Source organism: Mustela nivalis (genome assembly GCF_964662115.1).
Source record: "Mustela nivalis genome assembly, chromosome: 17".
NCBI classification, from domain to species: Eukaryota; Metazoa; Chordata; class Mammalia; order Carnivora; family Mustelidae; genus Mustela; species Mustela nivalis.
This window is the reverse complement of record NC_139036.1, coordinates 59,968,110-59,986,442: the sequence shown is the minus strand read 5'-3', so window position 1 is coordinate 59,986,442 and position 18,333 is coordinate 59,968,110. Positions and strand designations below refer to the sequence as shown.

Genomic DNA, 18,333 nt, shown 5'->3' with positions numbered 1-18,333 from the left:
TATGAATGTGACCTTCCAGATCCAGGCGCCCAGGTCAACAGCCCCAAGGGTGCCTGTGAAGGCCACCACCCATGCTGGCCCTGATCGCATTTTCTAGGTCGATCTGGGTGGGCCTCCCAGGGTAGGCGGGCTGGACACAGCCTCGAGGAATCCTCGCCAAACCTTGTGCCGGTCCTGACCACACCGGGCAGACAGACGGCCACGTGACCGCTGACGCCGGTCCAGCCCCTGCCCCCACCGCGCACTGCCTCAGGCCCCCAGGACATAAGCCAGAGCAACGGCTTCGGGCAGCAACAGGCCAGACTCCGGAGTGATTTGCTCAGCTGGAATTTGGGGGTTATCTCCCTTGGCCCCAGACCTGCTGTCCCGTGCAGTGCCACGAGCCACATGCGGCTGTCGCCCGCCCACGGAGAGGTGCCCACAGTGTACAATCCACACCAGATTTCCAAGACCAAGAACAATAACAACAACAAAAATAAAGTAGAATGTCTCACTACCAGTGTTTGTGCCGGGATACAAGCCGTAAGAGACTCTCAATCCTAGGAAAAAACCGACGGTTCCGGGAGGGGTGGGGGTGGGGTGTGTCGTATCTGGGGTTCAGACATTACAGAGGGGATGTGGCGTGACGAGCACTGGGTGTTAAACACAACGGACCAATCACTGACCTCTACCTCTGAAACTGATAATACATTTTGTACGAATTAATTGAATTTAAACTTAAAAATAAAAATTAAAAAAACAATAATTTTATATTGATCATGCGTTGGAATGACAGATCTACTGGACTAATAAAAGATATTATTAAAATTCATTTTACCTGTTTCTTTTCACTTTTTTTTTTTTTAAGATTTTATTCATTTACTTGAGACAGAGTGAGGAAGAGAGAGAGAGAGAGTGACCCACATGAGAGAGAGTGACCCACTCCCTGATCCGCTGAACAGGGAGCCCCACTCAGGGCTCCATCCCAGGACCCCAGGATCATGACCTGAGCCTGAGGCAGATGCCTAACCGACTTAGCTGCCCAGGCGCCCCTTCTTTTCATTTTTTAAACCATTTTTAAATTATTTTTATTATTATTTTATTAGAGAGAGACGGAGAATATCTCAAGCCGGCTCCCTGCCCAGGGCTGATCCCGCATCCCTGAGATCATGACCTGAGCTGAAATCAAGAGTGGGAGACTGAGCCGACTGAGCCACCCAGACGCCCCTCTTTTCGCTTTTTTAACGTGGCCGCCCGGAAACTTTGCAGAGGAGGCCGCGTGGGCCGACTTTGAACCTCACCATAAGGAGGAACGTCCCCTGGAGCTCCAGAACCTCGTGGGGGAAGCAGAGCGCCCCGTGGCTCCCATCTGCTAAGGGACCATGAGCGATTCATGGGGCCTCTCTGAGCCCCGCTCCCCCAGGGGCCCTTGGGAGCCTGGAATGAGCGGCACGGTGGCCGCCCCACGCATGCGTTTGGCACCCAGCCCTCGAGGTCAACACCAGGGTTTACTTCTCATTTACTGCATCTCTTCCAGAGCTGCCCACGTGTGCCTACCTGCCTGCCAGTGGAAGAGTCCCATCAGCCCCCACGGCCGTGATGAGGGCTCAGCACCAGGGCAGGTGTGAGGGCTGACCCGGTGTGCGCAGGGGAGGGACGCCCAGGAGGCAGCGTCTTTTCCGGGGCGGGCCACGGAGCGGGGGGTTCGGCCGGGGTGGGCACGTAGTGTGCCTGGCACACAGTAGGCGCTCAGTGACTGCGGGGAGCACAGAGCTGGGAGGTAGGTTTGCAGCCGGAAGGCTGACGACCCTCAGCCGCCCTGTGAGGTCACTCGGTCAGCCTGGGCTTTCTCCTCCGGGGAGTGGCGAGATTAAAGGTCATGGCTCTTAGGAGGAGTGCCGGTGGGAGTGGAGGGTCCCAGGCCAGGCCTGGGATGCAGGGCGACCTCCGGAAAGGTCCGCGCCCTCTCTCCTTGCCCTGATCGGGAGGGCGCACGGCCTGAGCAGGTCAGGGCCCAAATTGGAGTGGCGGGGAGGGTGGGGAGGCTGCCCCACTGGAAGGGGGCTTCGCTGGGGGAGCAGGGGGATGGACTGGGCCGAAGAGGGAGGGCCAGGCAGCAGGTGGGTGCCGGTGCCCAGCCAGAGGGACTGGGACGTGTGGACATCAAGCAGCGACAAAATGGTATTTGGGACAGATTCACCAGGGAAGACGAAAAGCAAAGAGGCCCCAGCGACGGCGCTTGCCTAACCCAGCCGTGTGGAGATGAAGGCAGGACCCAGGGCAGGAGGGAAGGGCCAAGAGCAACCCCGAGAAGACTATGTTTCCAGACCTTTCTCTCGACACATGCGTTTAGGGTTCTGAAGGACTGTGCCTCCACTTCCTGACTCCCTGTCTTAGCCTGCCCATTCTCTGGAAAGGCCCTTCCGTGAGTCTCCGCGTTCTCGGGGCCAGGCAGAGTCTCCTCACCTATAAAAGGGACAGTGAAGGAGGTCTCCCAGGCTGGGCAGGAGCACTGAATGGTGCGACGTGATTGACCGCCCTTCTACCAATCAGAAAAGGAGGCGGCACCTGGGTGGCTCAGTGGGTTAAAGCCTCTGCCTTTGGCTCAGGTCATGATCTCAGGGTCCTGGGATCGAGCCCCGCAGCATCGGGCTCTCTGCTCAGCAGGGAGCCTGCTTCCTCCTCTCTCTCTGTCTCTGCCTGCTTGTGATCTCTGTCAAATAAATAAAATCTTAAAAAAGAAAGAAAGAAAGAAAGAAAGAAAGAAAGAAAGAAAGAAAGAAAGAAAGAAAGAAAGAAAAGAGAAGAGGCTGGACTCCTAGCTCAGATCCGGGAGAACCGAGGCTTTGGGGCGGGCACCCCCAGGGTCAAATCCCAGCTCCACCCCAAACCCAGGGGCTTAAAACTAATAGCATTTTAGTGTCTCGGAGTTCTAGAGAACGGAGGTCAGAAAGGCGTCCCTAGGGCTGTGCTCCCCATGCCCGCTCCCGGGCAGGACGCCTCTGTGCCTCCCTCGGATTCTCGTGGCTCAGGCGTCCCCAGTCTGCCTGACCCAGGTGCCTTCCCCTGCAGATTCGAGAACGTCCGTGCGCATCTTCTCCTGTCTCTCTCTTACGAGGACACTTGTCATTGGAGGTAGCCCTTCCCCCAACCAGGATGACCTCCAGGATCTTTACCTTAATTACATCTCTAAAGACCCTCATTCCAAAATAAGTTCCACCCCCAGAGTCTACCCGTGGCCCCCTCCAGCCCAAATTCACACCCATCTCATGAGCAGGAAACACCACTCACACCCTGTTGCCTAGTGTTCAACTCTCTTTGCCTCAGTTTCCCCCCCAGAGCCAAGGGCAACTATGACTACCTCGAGCAGTGGCCTTGAGTCACGGGAGCTCCCAGCTCCATGCTCTGTGACAACCGGAACCGGCGTGTGCTTCATTCCCTCCGGACCGCGCCCCACAAACCCCAGGCTCTCCCCAGGGCTGGCCACAGGCGTGAAGGGCCAGAGAAGGAAAGAGAGCCCCGCGGAGCACGCCTTCCAGCTGGAAGGGTGACGGCTCATCTGGGGCGGGGCACCCTGGGTTGGGTCCCAGCCCTGCAGCACCACACAACCAGTTAGAACCCCGGTTTCTCCCTCTGTGAGAGAAGGATGTGGCGTAGCTCTCAGCATTGGGCACGAACTGAATGACGCGCTGCCCCCCAGGCACAGAGGGCCCAGTCCCTGCCGCGGGCCAGCAAGGGTCTCCCCGTAGCTGGGAGGCACCCGGTCCAGCTCTTGTGGGTTCTTAGCGCTCCCCCTTTTCTCTTCTAGCCAGGGACCAGGTTGTGCGTTGACACAGCCCTGCCACCCAAGCCACCGAGGCCGTCGTCCCATGTGCCCAAGGCTGACACCAGGCTTGGTGTTAAAAGCTCCGCTTCCCACACAGTGAGCTGAAGACCCAGGCAGATGACACAGGTGCCCCACTCCTGACGTGCTTCTCCGAGGGGCTGCGGTCGGTCCACCAACAGGCCAAGTGCTTTCTTCCTTATAGCCTCGTCCAGCAGGCCAGGTCCCCCGTGCCTCCCCGGGCCCCACGGCCACCCCGTGCCTGCTCTGCCCAGGGCTGCCTGGTCCGAGATGGGCTCATATCCGGGAACCCAGGGCGTCCTGGGACCATCCAGATCCCGGAGAGAATGAACGCCAACTGAGGATGAAAGTCTTCCTCCAGAACAAGGGGGTGCAGCTCACGCCTCGCCAGCCTCCGGACAGGTGTGCTCAGCTCCCCTGAGCCCGGGAACCCTCATGCTGAGCGGGGGCTCCGATCTGGGCTTGGTTGCCTGGGAGCCTCCCCGTCCTCACCATGACCATAAAAACAGTAAAACTAACTAATAACAACCGAGCGTTGTGCCTCACTCCTGACAGGTGCGGGAAGTTCCTGGCCTGTCCACCCACTCAGCCTCCAGCACTGCCCACCAAGCATTTGATCACCAGCCTGCTTTTCAGCACGGGGACACGGAGGCACAGGGCAAGGAGTCAGTGGCGCAAGGTCAGAGGACAGCGAATGTCCCGGTGGGGAGGCACGGGCCCGCAGTCTGGCTCCCGGAATCTGCATTCTTTAGCTCCAGGCTCTAGTTTCCATGTTTGACTCTTCACGTCCATGTGCTTGGAGGGACGATGAGGCTTCTGAGATGCTTCTCAAAGGAAACCAGGTGGAGAGAAAGCCCTGGAAGCCCCGTCCTTCAAGTGCCTCCTCACATCCAAGGAGCTCGTCCTCTGGCCCGGTCTGAACCTGTTATCTGACCAGGACATAAAAGTCTCCCCATTCCCCTGCCCCAAACCTCCGAAGACCTCCATAGTGACTGGACCTATTAGATCAATTTGATCAGATGCAAACTCAGTCCCAGCCTTGGGCGCAAATGGCCTTTGTCCTTCAGAATCCACTCCTCACCCCACCCCTCCGCTCACACCGTCCCCACCACTCCTCACCCCACCCCTTCGCTCACACCGTCCCCACCCCTGCCTTCATTCTGGCCCTTGAACATGTGCTTGCCTCAGGGCCTTTGCACCTGCTGTCCCTCTCCCTGGAACAAACCCTCCCCCTATCTTTACAAGGCTGGCTCATCCTCAACTTGCAGGTCATAATTCATATGCAATTTGCTCAGCCAAGGCCTTCTCTGACCACCCAATGGAAGCGTCTTTTACGCAAACGCCAGTAAAGAACAAAACAAAACAAAAGGAGAATTCTTTCCCTCCAGAAAGAAGGTCAGGGCTGGGGCTAGACCAGCCCCTCGTAGGGGTTTAGTGGATACAGAGGCCGGAGGAGTGGATGTGAGCCGTCCTGGGATACAAGGTCCCCTCGCCAGCTGGGAGCACAGAGAGAGAGAGAGTAGCACAGAGCAGCCCCCAGGATAAGGAGGCCTTTGTCCAGGCCCTGGAGCCATTTGCCCTCAGGACAATGCCTGAGAGGCCTGGCGTCCTGGGGACTGGTGTAGTCTATGTGTCCCCCCCGGGGGGGGCGGTGAGGGGCCCAAAGGTTCCCCATGCACAGGCCTGCTTGCCCCTTCACTATGGCCTCATCCAACAGGTCGGGCCTCCCAGTGCCTTGCTGGGCCCCATAGCTCCCCTGTGCCCGCTTATGGCGCGCCGGTGCCCGGCTCTCGCCCCCCATGAGCCCCAGGCCAGCGGCGCTCCTCCTGTCTCCCTGCCTTCTTAAGGACTACCTGTGGGGCTGAGACCGTGCCTCATTTCATCGAGTATATTCCGTCGGCTCGGAGCGATCCAAATGCCTTCCTGTTGGAGGTGCCAGGAAACAGTTAGCAGACTCCCAAACCGCTCTGGAGGAGAAGGAATATGTGTGTGAGTGATAGAAAGGACGCGTATCGTGTAATTTACACATCATAATAAAACGTGCAATATTCCGGGCCCCTGGGTGGCTCAGTGGGTTAAGCCTCTGCCTTCAGCTCAAGTCATGATCTCAGGGTCCTGGGATTGAGCCCCATGTTGGGCTCTTTGCTCCGCGGGGAGCCTGCTTCTCCCTCTCTGTCTGCCTGCCTCTCTCCCTACTTGTGATCTCTGTCAAATAAATAAATTAAACCCTTAAAAAAAATTTTAAAAATCCATACAATATTCTCCCTTTTTAAGATTCCTTATTTATTGCTTTATTAGTCAGAGAGAGAGAGAGAGCACACAAGCAGGGGGAGCAGCAGAGGAAGAGGGAGAAGCAGGCTCCCCGCCGAGCAGAGAGCCCCCACCGGGCTAGATCCCAAGACCCTGGGATCATGACCTGAGTCAAAGGCAGACGCTCAAGTGACTGAGCCCCCCGGGCGCTCCGAAGACAGCGTTCTTTACTGTAAATTCCGTGTGACCGATGGGCTCACAGAAGCTCTCCCTGACTTTTTGCCGGACTCTCGGATGAGCAGCAGCCTCGCCTGTGGTCATCAGGCCGGTGCAGCGCCAGAACCTGCATTGATTGGTTGGCACTTTCACCGCCGCTGACCACCAAAACGACCAAGAGAGGGGCACCCGCGTGGCTCATTCGGTGAAACATCCGCCTTCAGCTCAGATCCTGGGTCCTGGGATGGAGCCCTGCGTCCTCGGGCTCACTGCTCCGCGGGGGGCCTGCTTCCCCCTCTGCTGCTCCCCCTGCTTCTGCGTGCGCGTGCGTGCTCTCTCTCTGTCAAATAAATAAAATCTTAAAACAACAACAACAAAAAAACCATGAGAGAGGAGTGTGTCCGGCTCTTTGCTCATGGCGATGCGAGCGACCTCTGCGCTGAATTCAGTGCGTTTTTACCACGGGGAGGGCACTTCCTCCAGTCCCTGTGCCACTCACGACGTAAGGGCTGCGGGCACGACACCTACATTCGCTCTGCGTGGGAGCGCCCGGCCGGCTCGGTCCGTAGCACCTGTGACTCTCGATCTCAGGGTCATGAGTTCAAGCCCCACGCTGGGTGTAGAGCTTACATCAAAAAATGATTAATCAGGGGCGCCTGGGTGGCTCAGTGGATTAAGCCGCTGCCTTCGGCTCGGGTCATGATCTCAGTGTCCTGGGATCGAGCCCCGCATCGGGCTCTTTGCTCAGCGGGAGCCTGCTTCTCTCTCTCTCTCTGCCTGACTCTCCGCCTGCTTGTGATTTCTCTGTCAAATAAATAAATAAAATCTTTAAAAAAAAAAATGATTAATCAATAAACCAACCAATAAATAAATCCACGGTGCACGATTCTCCTTTCAATCGCCGTCTCAAATCAAGACAATCAGTAAAACAAAAAAATCGAGCCACGATTTGTAGTGTCTGCCTGTGTCTGGGGTGTAAACGTTCCCGCCACAGTCCCTCAAGCTGCCAGCGTGAAGCCGCCGGACACGGCGTTGGGACAAGAAGCACAGTGGTCACCGCAGCCCAGAAGACGGCAAGTGCCTTCAGAAACATGGTAAGAATACAATGGCGTGAAATCATGAGGGAGAAATGAGTTTGGAACCCTTCCTACCTTTGTCCTTCGTACAAGTTACTTAACTGTAAGTTTATATAATTGAATTTTTAATAACGTTGTGTTGGACAACTAGGTCACAAAATTTCTGAAGATCGGGCCATTGGCTCTCGTGAGCCAGGATGAGCCAGCTCGCGCGCGCACATCAGTGGCAGCGCTGTCTTGTCGCTTCCAAAAGTTCCACTTACTCCACACCCACCTGACATGTACGCACTGAGCGTCTACTGTGTGCCAAGCCATGTTCTAGATGCGGGGTACACATCAGAGAGAGGAGGTGAGCTGGACCCTGTCCTGTGGACTCGTGTGCCTGCAGGAGAGAGACCAGGAGCATCAGCAGGACAGAGGACAGTCTCCCTAAGGAGGGGAAGCTGGTGCTCCAAAAAAGGGCCCAAGGAGACCGGGGTCACAGAGGACCCCAGGAGCAGCACATTGAAAAGATGATGTCAGGCTCTCTCGTCTGGGCTGCCGACCTGCCATCCCACGGAAGGGGGAACCAGAGCTTCTGCCCAGCTGTCAACTTTATAAACCGTGGGCTTGGGTCAGTGAGCAGACACAGGGAAATGCTGCCAGAAAAGAAGACCCGAGCTGCTCCTATCATTCTCAGGGCACGACGGGGCTACTACAGAGTTTGGGGATGGGAAAGCTCCCCACCCAAACAGCCTGCATCCTGAAGGGGAAATTCTTCAGTAGAAGAGCTGAGGAGAAGAATATGGGTGTGGGGGGAGCCTGTGTTCTGGTAGCTTGAAGCCACGTGGAGGGAAGTTCATTAAATGCTAACAAGTTAAACCACCAACAACAACAAAACGACATTTGAGCAAAGACTTGAAGGAGAAGGGGACGACCATGCCGCTATCTATTCCAGACTATGGTCACAGACAGTGCAAAGGTCCTGAGGCCCCAGTGTGCCTGGAGTGTTTGAAGATTCTATGTGGCTGGAGCAGAGTTGCAAGAAGGAAAGTCCAGGGCGCCTGGGTGGCTCAGTTGGTTGGGCGACTGCCTTCGGCCCAGGTCATGATCCTGGAGTCCCAGGATCGAATCCCACATCGGGCTCCCTGCCCATCAGGGAGTCTGTTTCTCTCGCTGACCTCTCTCCTCTCATGCTCTCTCTCTCTAATAAATAAATAAGAAAAATTTAAAAAAAAAAAAAAAGAAGGAAAGTCTGAGGACAGTAAGGCAGAAGATGACAGCGTCAGGTCACACGGGGCTTTGGCAGCCTTTGCAGGGGTGTTGAGCTGAGGTCTTATCTCCTTTTTGCAATGAAGAAACTGACGCCTGGAATCACCAGGTAGCAGGTGGGAAGGTCAAGAGAAGGCAGGTGGGTCTGGCTCGAATGATGCTGTTCGCATCAGTAGGTGTCCAGTTGTTTGGGGTCTCTCCCTGTCCCAACAGCCCTCACTGACCCGGACTGAGGGTCCCATGAGCCAGACCCCTCGATTCCCAACACTTGTGATGGGGCGGCTCATGGGGCAGGACAAAGCGGGGTGACTGCGTGTGTCGGCGCCAGAGCGGGCAGCGTTCCAGCAGGCGTGGGGACGGCCAGCCCCGTTGGGCCTGGCCCCAGTCAGTCCCCTCCTCACTCCCTCACGCCACATGAGTCTGGCCATCTTGGCCAGAGCTGGACGCCTGACCAAAGGGCCACCACTAGAGTCTCCCCCAACAGGATGGCAGGATGATGGGGACAGCTGGCCACTTTTGAGGCTCTGACTGCTGGGGGGAGCTGGTGGGACTGGTGGGCTCGGGGCCGGACACTGAGACCAGAGAGGACGAGATCGGCGTCCGCGGAGGAACAGCAGACATTGGGCTCGGAGCTGCCTTGGGTGGGGACAGAGCCAGCGTCACAGCGTGGGACGTAAACAGACCCACACTGATTTAATGCTCTGTCACCTTGTTCATAATTTTTGAACAAGCGGCTCCACGTTTTCATTTTTGCCCTGCAACGTGGACAGACGGCCCCAGTGGATGCGCCTGGGGCTGGCAGGCAGTCAGGAAAACCTGATGAGGGTCCCCCCGGGCCAGGGCGCTCTGGGTGAAGGTCCGGGGAGGCGCGTGCTCTTTGGGCGCCTCAGGACACGAGCCGGAGCGGGGTGTGTGGCGGGGGGGGGGGACACCTCCATGTGGCCTACCACAGGTCAGCAGAAGCAGGGTGCTGGGGGGCCTCCTGTCCCCCGGGACTCCTGCCCAGCGAGGCTCCTGTCTGCGGTGCTCTGGGACCAGTGAGGAGGGCCAGAAGCCGGCTGTTCTGAAACACAATTACGACCAGTCAGACAGGCCTGTTCAATACTCTATTGACAGATTCACCTTGGCAACCTGGAGCCCAGCTCCTCCAGAAGCACCTCTCCCACACGCTCTCTGGTCTTAAAGGCGCACCTCCCTCCCCTCCCAGCAGGGCCCTGGGCTTTGGCTGGGACCCAGCAGAAGATGGGGGAGGGGGAGGGGGACTCTTCCTGTTCAATGAGCAGCCGCCCTTCCCCTCTGCAGGGGGAACCTCCTCTTCGATGACCCCCAGGCCCCAGGCCCCCAGCCCTGGTCTCAGGAATGTCACAACAAAGTCCTTGCCCACCAGCAGCTGGACTTGGCAGAGATGGACCACCCTCTCAAGGGGGTGCACATAGAAATCCCAAAGTGGCAGGTGCAGGGGCGCCCGTGGCAGGCGGGGGTCAGGGTCTCTGCATCGCAAACAACCAGGCTTCGGATGAGTGATGTACAAACAGCCTCATCCACGCCGCTCAGAGACGGCGAGCCCCATGTCTGCAGTCTATGTGCAAAACCCAGCCTTGCCTCTCTGGGAACCTGGAGTTGCCCCAGAGCTGGGACACGCCCCCCGGGGTGCGCATGGGGGGGTCCCACCACAGAGCATAGCGCTGCTTCTTGATTCCTGCCACGGGGGAACCCAGCGACCAGGAGCGGCCCCCCTAGGTCAGGCTAAGACGCCAGCAGCAAGTGATCGGGGGCTACGTCACCCCAGTTCAGTGGCTTTCACACCCTGCAGCATTGTATCCATGACCGTCCACCTGTCTGTCTTTCTGGGCCTCTTTGGAGAAAGAAGGCTTAGTGTACACAGGAGTGTGTCTTCGCCGGGAGGTGGCAAGGAAGGGCAGGGAAGAGCAGCCTCGGCAGAGCGTGGGAGTGAGTGACCCCCGCACAGCCCAGCGAACATAGCAGCTGGGAAAAGCCGTGCTTCTCAAAATTCCAAGAAAGGCTTCTCTCCCACGTAGACTTCTGTAGCGATATTCCCCTGGTCCTGCGCAATATTTCTTGGCGTCTATGGGACTCATTCTTCATCACCGGGCCAAAAAAGGAAATCAGTAATCACCGGTCGGTTCAAAAAGGGAAAGACGTTTTCTCTCTATGGATCTGAGTCCATGAGATTCTGCCGTTTCTTTGGAATAAAAACAAACGAATGAACGAAGGCGCTACCAGCTTCAAAAGCAAAGGGATGGGGGTGGGGGAGGCCTGGGTCCGTTTCTGAATCTTCCGATCTAATGAGTCAAAGAATACAAAATCACCCCATTATAATCATTACTGTCAAATTGCGGGCAATCAGCTCACAGACACAGGCCAGACGGACATCGGGAGAAATCTGTAGAGCCAGAGCCAGGCCTCAGCCTGCAGACCGGGACTCTCAAAATAAAAGGACAGACAGGCAGGCCTTGTGTTTCTAGGTCTTGTGTTCCCATTACTTTCACATGCTTTTTACTTCAACGGCATCAGACGGAAACCGGCATTCCCAGCCGAGGAGAAGTCGTCCCCAGGATGCCTACAGGTACCAGGGTACATAGGCAGGTGAGCGTTCTGGGCCCCCCCAGAACCATCAGTCCAAGGCCAAGTGCTGATTACCGACACCCACCCGCAGGGAGAGCTGGCAGGCCCCACTCACCAAGTCTCCCCAGACGTGGCATTCTTGAAACTTCTCCCAGAACTTTCATGGGCCCTGGGCACTGTTCTTTTGGTGGATCCTTCATCCCTAAAAAAAGTATTAAAAATTGGGGCGCCTGGGTGGCTCAGTCAGTTGAGCAGCTAGCCTTTAGCTTGGGTCGTGGTTCCGGGGTCCTGGTATTGAGTCTTGCATTGGGATCATTGCTCCGTGGGGAGCTTGCTTCTCCCTCTCCCCACCTCCTCCCAACACTGATGCTTTCTTGTGCTCTCTCTCCTCTCTCTCTCAAATAAATAAGTAAAATATGTTTTTAAATGTATGAAAAATGAGTTTTTAACTGTATTGGTATACAGGTAAACATATCAATATTATATGCTAAGACATTGTCTTTTTTTTTTTTTTTGTAAGATTTTATTTATTTATTTATTTATTTATTTGACAGAGAGAGCGAGAGATCACAAGTAGGCAGAGAGTCAGGCAGAGGGGGTGGGGAGCAGACTCTCGGCTGAGCAGAGAACCCCATACCGGGCTCCATCCCAGGACCCTGAGACCATGACCTGAGCCGAAGGCAGAGGCTTAACCCACTGAGCCACCCAGGTGCTCTAAGACATGGCCTAAAGATTTTTCTTCTGATTTTAAAAGAAATCAGACGTACAATGGAATATTATTCAGCTTTAAAAAGCAAGACCATTCTGAAACCTGCTACATACGGATGGCCCTTGAAGGCGTGATGCTGAGTAAAATACGCCAGACAGAAAAGGACAACCGCTGTATGACTCCAACTATATAAGACACTGGAGTAGTCAAATTCACGAGACAGAAAGTAGGACGCTGGGTACCAGGGGCTGAGGGTTTCTGTTTGGGGTGATGCAGAAGTTGCGCGGGTGAACGGGGGTGATTCTTGCCCAACAATGTGAACATGCCCAGTGCCGCTTGAAAATGGTTAAAAGGATAAATTTTATATTACACGTATTTTTAAAAAGACTGTATTAATTTGATAGAGAGAGAGAGAACACAGCAGAGGGAGTGGGAGAGGGAGAAGCAGGCCTCCCGCCGAGCAGGGAGCTGGATACGGGGCTCCATCCCAGGACACCAGATCATGACCTGAGCTCAAGGCAGATGCTTAATGGACTAAGCTACCCAGGCGCCCCAATATTACACGTATTTTATAATTTTCTTCATAAACGACTTTCACAGAGGAGGAAGAGGAGAAGGAGAAAAGAAATTAGACCGCTTTTGTGGATCCCTAAAAATCCCTGGCAGCCCTGCCCCAAACTCAGGGCTGGCTGGGCCTGCGCACTCCCTCCCTGCGCCCTTTACCGCCCCACACGCATGCGCACATCGCTACATTTGCCTCCTACCCTCCTCCATCAGTGACTACCTTAGCCCAGAAAAAAAAAAAGAAATTCTGAACTTTATCTGGAACTTCAGTGACTATAAATAATCTCAAGACCTAGTCCAACCTAGCTGCTGCCATTCTCAAGGCCACTGTCCCCACCAGAGGAAGAACTGGGGTCCCTTTTCCCTACTTGGGGTATCTCTTGGGGAATTAGCGCTCCCCCAGCCAGCGACCCAGGAAGCATCCCTTACAGGGAAGTATTAGGGCACTTTTAAGAAGTGGCATTTGGGGAATTCTGGGTGGCTCAGTCGTTAAGTGTCTGCCTTCGGCTCAGGTGATGATCCCGAGGTCCTGGGGTGGAGCCCCACATCGAGCCCCGCATCAATCCCCACATCAAGCTCCCCTGCTTGTGTTTCCTCTCTTGCTTTGTCTTCTATCAAATAAATAAAATATTAAAAAAAAAAAAAAAAAGACATTTGTCAGGCACAGCCACTTTTCCATCGCGAACCTCAGTTTGGAGAAGAGAGTCCCTGGCGGGGCTTCTGCTCCAGGCTCCCCTTCCCACTCATCCCCACGTGAAGTCAGGCTGGCTGGGCTGTTGGGGACACCTGCGCTGTCATACCAGTTTGCTTCTTACAGGCCCTTGGACAGCAGAACAAGGCAATTTGGGATGCTCTTGACCTGTGACCTCCTTGAAAAACCTCAAACCAAAGATGCACAGACGCTCCTCCTGACTTCTCAGTGGGAGGGGAAGGGCCTCGGGCAAGGGGCGCTGTGGGAAGCAAGGGCCCTGGCCACCGAGGATGCACTGGGCCCTAGGTGTGCAGGGCCTCCCAAGGTTCCAAGTCGCTCTGGGTCCGCTTGTTTCTGGCTGGAGACACAGCAGCCTCGCTGCCAACGCGAGGGAGGGGCGCGCGGGCTCTGCAGCGAGACCCCCCTCCTCGCCTGCCTGCGCCTCTCCTTCCCACTCCCGGAGAGGCTGGGAGGGCCGCCCTGGCCCAGGCCCCAGCCGCCCGCCAGCCCGAGGGGAGCCCGCCCCCTAGGGGAGGGCGCGGCGGGTGCAGGCTCTTCGGCTCCTCTACCCCGGCCCCGCCTGGGCCGCGGACCCGGCAGGTGAGGCGGCGGCCAGGGCCCCCCGGGAGCCTAAGGGGATCCCTCGGGGGTCCGCGGAGACCGTCCCTGGAAACGGCCCTCGGGAACAAGTTGGGGAAGGGGCTTCTTGGGCAGACCTGGGGATCCTTCCAGTGGTGGTGTTAAGGAAGGGGACCCCCACCCACGTGGATCAGGATTCGGGAGGGCGGGGTGAGGGGTAAGGAAGGCCTGGGTGATCGCGCCAGACGACCTCGTCATCGGAGTGGGGGTGGGGCGGGGACGGGTGTGGGGGGGCTGGACCTGGAGGGACGAAGTTGCCGGCAGACAGACTCCGCTCCGGAAGTGGCCAACCCGGGGGCCCGAGAGAGAATGTATGGGACTCTGGGGTGCCTGAGGCGTTACCGCCCGCCCCCGGCCCCGGGCCCCGCACGGCAGGCCGAGCTGTGCTGCGGCTGGGCCCTCCCGGCCGCCATCCCACGGTCACGGGATCCCCGAGCACCCCCTCTGTTCGCCCCTCGATCCTTCAGGGACACCCCCGCCCCCGGTCCGGCGGGGCTCGCCGCGTTCCCGCCCCTGGGGATCGATCGGCCGGCTGGCGACGCGCGGCCGCGGCTCCCGAGCCTGCGCCCCCTCCCCCGCTCGGGCTACGCAGGACGCGGCCTCCGAGCAGCGTCCTCGCCGTTTCGGGCCGCGGCCGGGCCCCGCTCCCCGCCAGCCTGGGAGGCGGAGACGCACCGGGCCCTTCCGATCGCGCCCGCCCCGCCACGCCGGGGTCGGCAGGGGGACCGAGCGCGAGCCCAGCCTCCCCGGCCCGCGGCGCCCGGCCCCCCACCCCACCCCCGCTCCTCCCTGCCGCGCCGAATGCCCTCGCGGGCGCGCGCTTCACCCTCGGCGCGCCGCCAGGCCGGGCGGGGGGCGCGCGGGGGGCTGGGGGGAGGGCGGGGTGGGGTTGCGCGGCGGCAAACGACCACTTCGGGGTCCGCCGGGCGATTTTAATCCCGTTCCCCGCGTTGCCGCAGCCGCTCTCGTTTGGAAAAAGGAAAGAAAGAAATCCGCCCTGCGTGTGGGCCCCGCTGGGTTCGGGGGTGCGACGGGGGCATCCGAGAGCAAAACACGGGGGGCGGACGTGGAGGGGCGACCTCGCGGGCAGGGGAGGCCCGCGGGGAGACCTTGGGCAAACCAACCCCAGATGAGAACACAGCGCGCAGAGGCCGTTGTGAGCGCGCGGCGGCGGCGGCGGGCGCTGGAAGCGGCTCGGAAGACCACGTTTGAAATATGGATCCCGGGGGCGCAAATCGCCAGGCCGGCAGGAGCCCCGCGACCCAGCCTGTGGCTGGGGGTCGCATGGACTTCTCCAGGCTGGCGGGGGCGGGGGGCTGCCCTGACGTGGGGAGGGGTTGGGCCCGCGGTCGTCGTAGAACACTGCCCGTCGCGCTCCTGCGCCTGCGACCCCCGCGGGCCGCCACGCCGAGGCGAGGCCCCGCGGGCGCCAGAGTGGCCCCGGGAATGCCCAGGACCTGCCGGGGGGCCACGACCTGGCGGCGTGCCGGCCCGTTGCCCCGCCCGCGCGCCCTGCGGGACCCTCCCACCTGGCGCCCCAGCTTCAGCCCCGAGCAGCCCGCTGCGGAGGGACGCCCGGGCGTCAGGGGCTTCGCCACCCGAATGAAAGGCGACCTTTCGCGGGCGGTGTCACAAAGAGCGCACACATGGGGGTGAGGACACAGAGGGCGGAGGGGCGCCCTTAGGAACAAAGCCGTCCCTCCGAAGGGTGCGGGGGACGGAGTGCAGGGCTCCCACACCGCCTCCCGACTCTTCTCCTCCTACCCCCCACGCACAGTCCCGCCAGGTCAGCCACCGCTCAAAATGCGAAATTACAAACGCCAGTGCTGACGTCAGAGACAAGTTCCCCAACTAAGAGCAGAGGAGAGAAATGAGCCCTTGTTAAAGCCCGGGTAGATTCTGCAGTCGTTATGCTAGTAAATTCTCCTTGGCTGTCGGAAACCCACCTCCGGGGACCTAGAAAGCCACACCAGCTCGAGAGCTTCGCTAGTCTAGGACTGGCCCGGGAAGTCACAGGCGGTCCCTTCCGGGCAGAACTCAGACCTGGGGCTCGTGGGCGGGAGCTGGTAACTCCGTGCAGGGAGTCCATTGACGGAGAAGACTTGCAGACTCGTTGATTTCCCTGGGTTGGGGTGGCTCAGGCCCCATCAGGGACCCAGAATCGCATCACCCTCTGGCCCAGGGCCATTAGAGTCTCTGGCTTCCCGGGGTCTACTCTTTCGACCCTCTCCCCTCCACGAGGGAGGCTGCGGCTCGGGCAGACAGCATCGCTCCTCACTTGGGGCCCCTGAGGGCCCCTGGGGGCCCCAGCCTGAGGGGGCACCCAGAAGGCTTCTGCCCCTCAGCGGAACCCAGGGGCGCAATCCGTCCTGGCTGGAAGGAGGCAGCGCCAAATGCACGGATCAGCGACCCTTCTCCGGGGTTCCCCAAGGGCTCGGGATATCCCGGGTCGGAGGCAGGGGCCCCAGCTGAAGGCTCTGGGAATCCCGAGTTTAGGCTCCACTCGCCTTCAGTTCCCTCAGATGGGTCAGTACCGGGTAGAATGGTAGTGGAGGCCATCGGGGAGGCTTCCCTGGAGGGGCTCGCCGGACGCCTCAGGGGGGGCTTCCAGGGCACTCCCCGCTCCAGCCGGCACCCCCAGATTCTGTCTTTGCCTCCTCCACGCAGCCCATTGGTGCTTCCGCGGACCTGGGCTCCTCCCCACACCCGCTGGCAGATGAGGGGTGGTCTAGGGCCAGGCCAAGGTGAGGCTGGGGCTCTAGGACTCGGCCTCTCTCCATATCCACCCCCCCCCCCACGAGGACAAAGTTAGTAACCGCGCGAAGGGCGAGTCGCCGTGTTCTGCCGGTGCCTGTGTATTTCGGTCACTTGGTGCAGAGAGGCCTGGAGCGGGGGTGGCCGCGGGCTCCCGGGGGTTCTGAGGACTTTGGGGGAGTCCCCTCCCGCCGTCGGGGGCACTTGGCGGCCGCTCGCACGACCACACGGGCAACTACAGAAAAGATCCGCTGTACTGGCTGGCGAGAGCCACCCTCCTCCCCAGATCGGCCACACGCCCAGCCCGGCTCGTGCGCAAAGTCGCCGTCGGGGTACCGCGTGCCGCCGCGTGGCCCCCGAGGTCCGGAGCGCTGGCGGGGGAGGTGCGGGGGCAGAGGGAGCGAGCCACGCAGGGCGGAGTCCAACGCCCCTGGCGGCGCAGAGGCTGCAGCAGCCCGACCAGGATGGCGCGGAAACACCCACTAGAGACAGATTTTCCAGGGGATTTTCTAGTGAGGGGGCTGGCGAAGTGTCGGGAAGCTCAGCCCCTCCCGGGACGATGGGGCTGTCCGGGACAAGGTCGCTGCAGACCTCGCACAGACTGAAAGCGCCTATGGCCTGGCGGTTGGCTCTACGTGTAAGGGTGACTGTTGTGCTGACAGCGTTTCCCGCGCCAGCCTCGGGGTCCCTGCCCCCTTGGCAGTTAAGTTGCCCCACCTGAGAGCTCCTCGCCCTGGCCAAGAGTGTCAGGATAAAAGCCCAAAACACAGGAGAAAGACGTTCTCCCTGGGTCCCCCCTCCCCAAAACTCCGCCTACCCCAGCTTCTATAAACCCCGAGAGCCCCCCCTCCGACCCGAGCGAGGACTACAGGCAGGCGTCGGCCCCATTTAGCCCCAGCCGGCCCCCCACCCCACCCCGACTCCTCCAGGAATCTTGGGTCTGTGCCTCGAGCCTGTCGGAGAGCAGTCACTGCAGACCGAGCCCCTCTCTCGTGCCGCCCGAGGCGACCCCCCACTCCCAGAACCGCTCGAAGGGAGGAGCCACGCTAGTCATCGCCGGCAGCGGCCGAGCTGGAACAGAAACGGCCACCGCCGCGGGAGCTGCGAGGTGGCGGTGGAACGGTGGAGTCAACGCGTGCGTCCTCAAACACCAGACTGTCTCCAGGCTTCTCCTGGATTCCCGGGAGAACGCGAGCCCCGAGCATGCTTTGGGGGTTCGCTTCGGCCCCTCTGCCCTCCCTGGGTCTCTCGAGGCCCCGCGCGGTCCCCACCCAGCATTCTGGGACGTGTGTCAGGGCGGGAGCCGAGACCCGGATGGCTCTTTGCCCGCCCCCCTCGCGCGTTCCACTCTCGCTCGGCGTTTGCTCTTTTTCTTTCTCCTTGGACGCTCAGCCAAGGGATTGCGCAAGCTTCCTGCTCCCGGTCCTTCAGGGGCCAGGAGCGGGGGGCCCAGACACGCCCCAGGGCGAGCGCGCACGGCCCCTCCTGCACCCTCTCCGGGTCCCCTCCGCCCTCGCCGCGACCCCAGCGAGCTCGCGGCCCCGCGGGCGGCGCCCTCGGGAGGCGGCGTGGAGCGCAGCAGCTCCCCCAGCCGGACGCCGGAGCCGCACGCCGAACGCGCCGTCTCGCCGCCGGAGGTGCTAAACTTCACACTCGGCGGCTTCTCGGGAGGGCCTCGGCTCGGCTGGCTGTCGGGGACCGGGGACACACGGTCCTGACGGCCGCTTGGCTCCTGAGCCAATGCGTTCTCCGGCTCCCTGCGCAGCCTCGATGT

At 59.5% G+C, this 18,333-nt stretch overlaps 1 protein-coding gene across 1 annotated transcript; it reads left to right on the top strand.

The window, feature by feature from the left end:
- Positions 1-4,166: 4,166 nt before the first annotated feature.
- LOC309851462 (uncharacterized protein) lies at positions 4,167-18,297 on the top strand (the record flags this gene model as incomplete). The annotated part of the gene is made up of 4 exons (XM_082706781.1): positions 4,167-4,225; positions 9,919-10,069; positions 13,473-13,766; positions 17,489-18,297. The coding sequence occupies 4 exons, from the start codon at positions 4,167-4,169 to the stop codon at positions 18,275-18,277; spliced, it is 1,293 nt and encodes a 430-aa protein (XP_082562907.1). The 3' UTR covers positions 18,278-18,297.
- Positions 18,298-18,333: the final 36 nt, after the last annotated feature.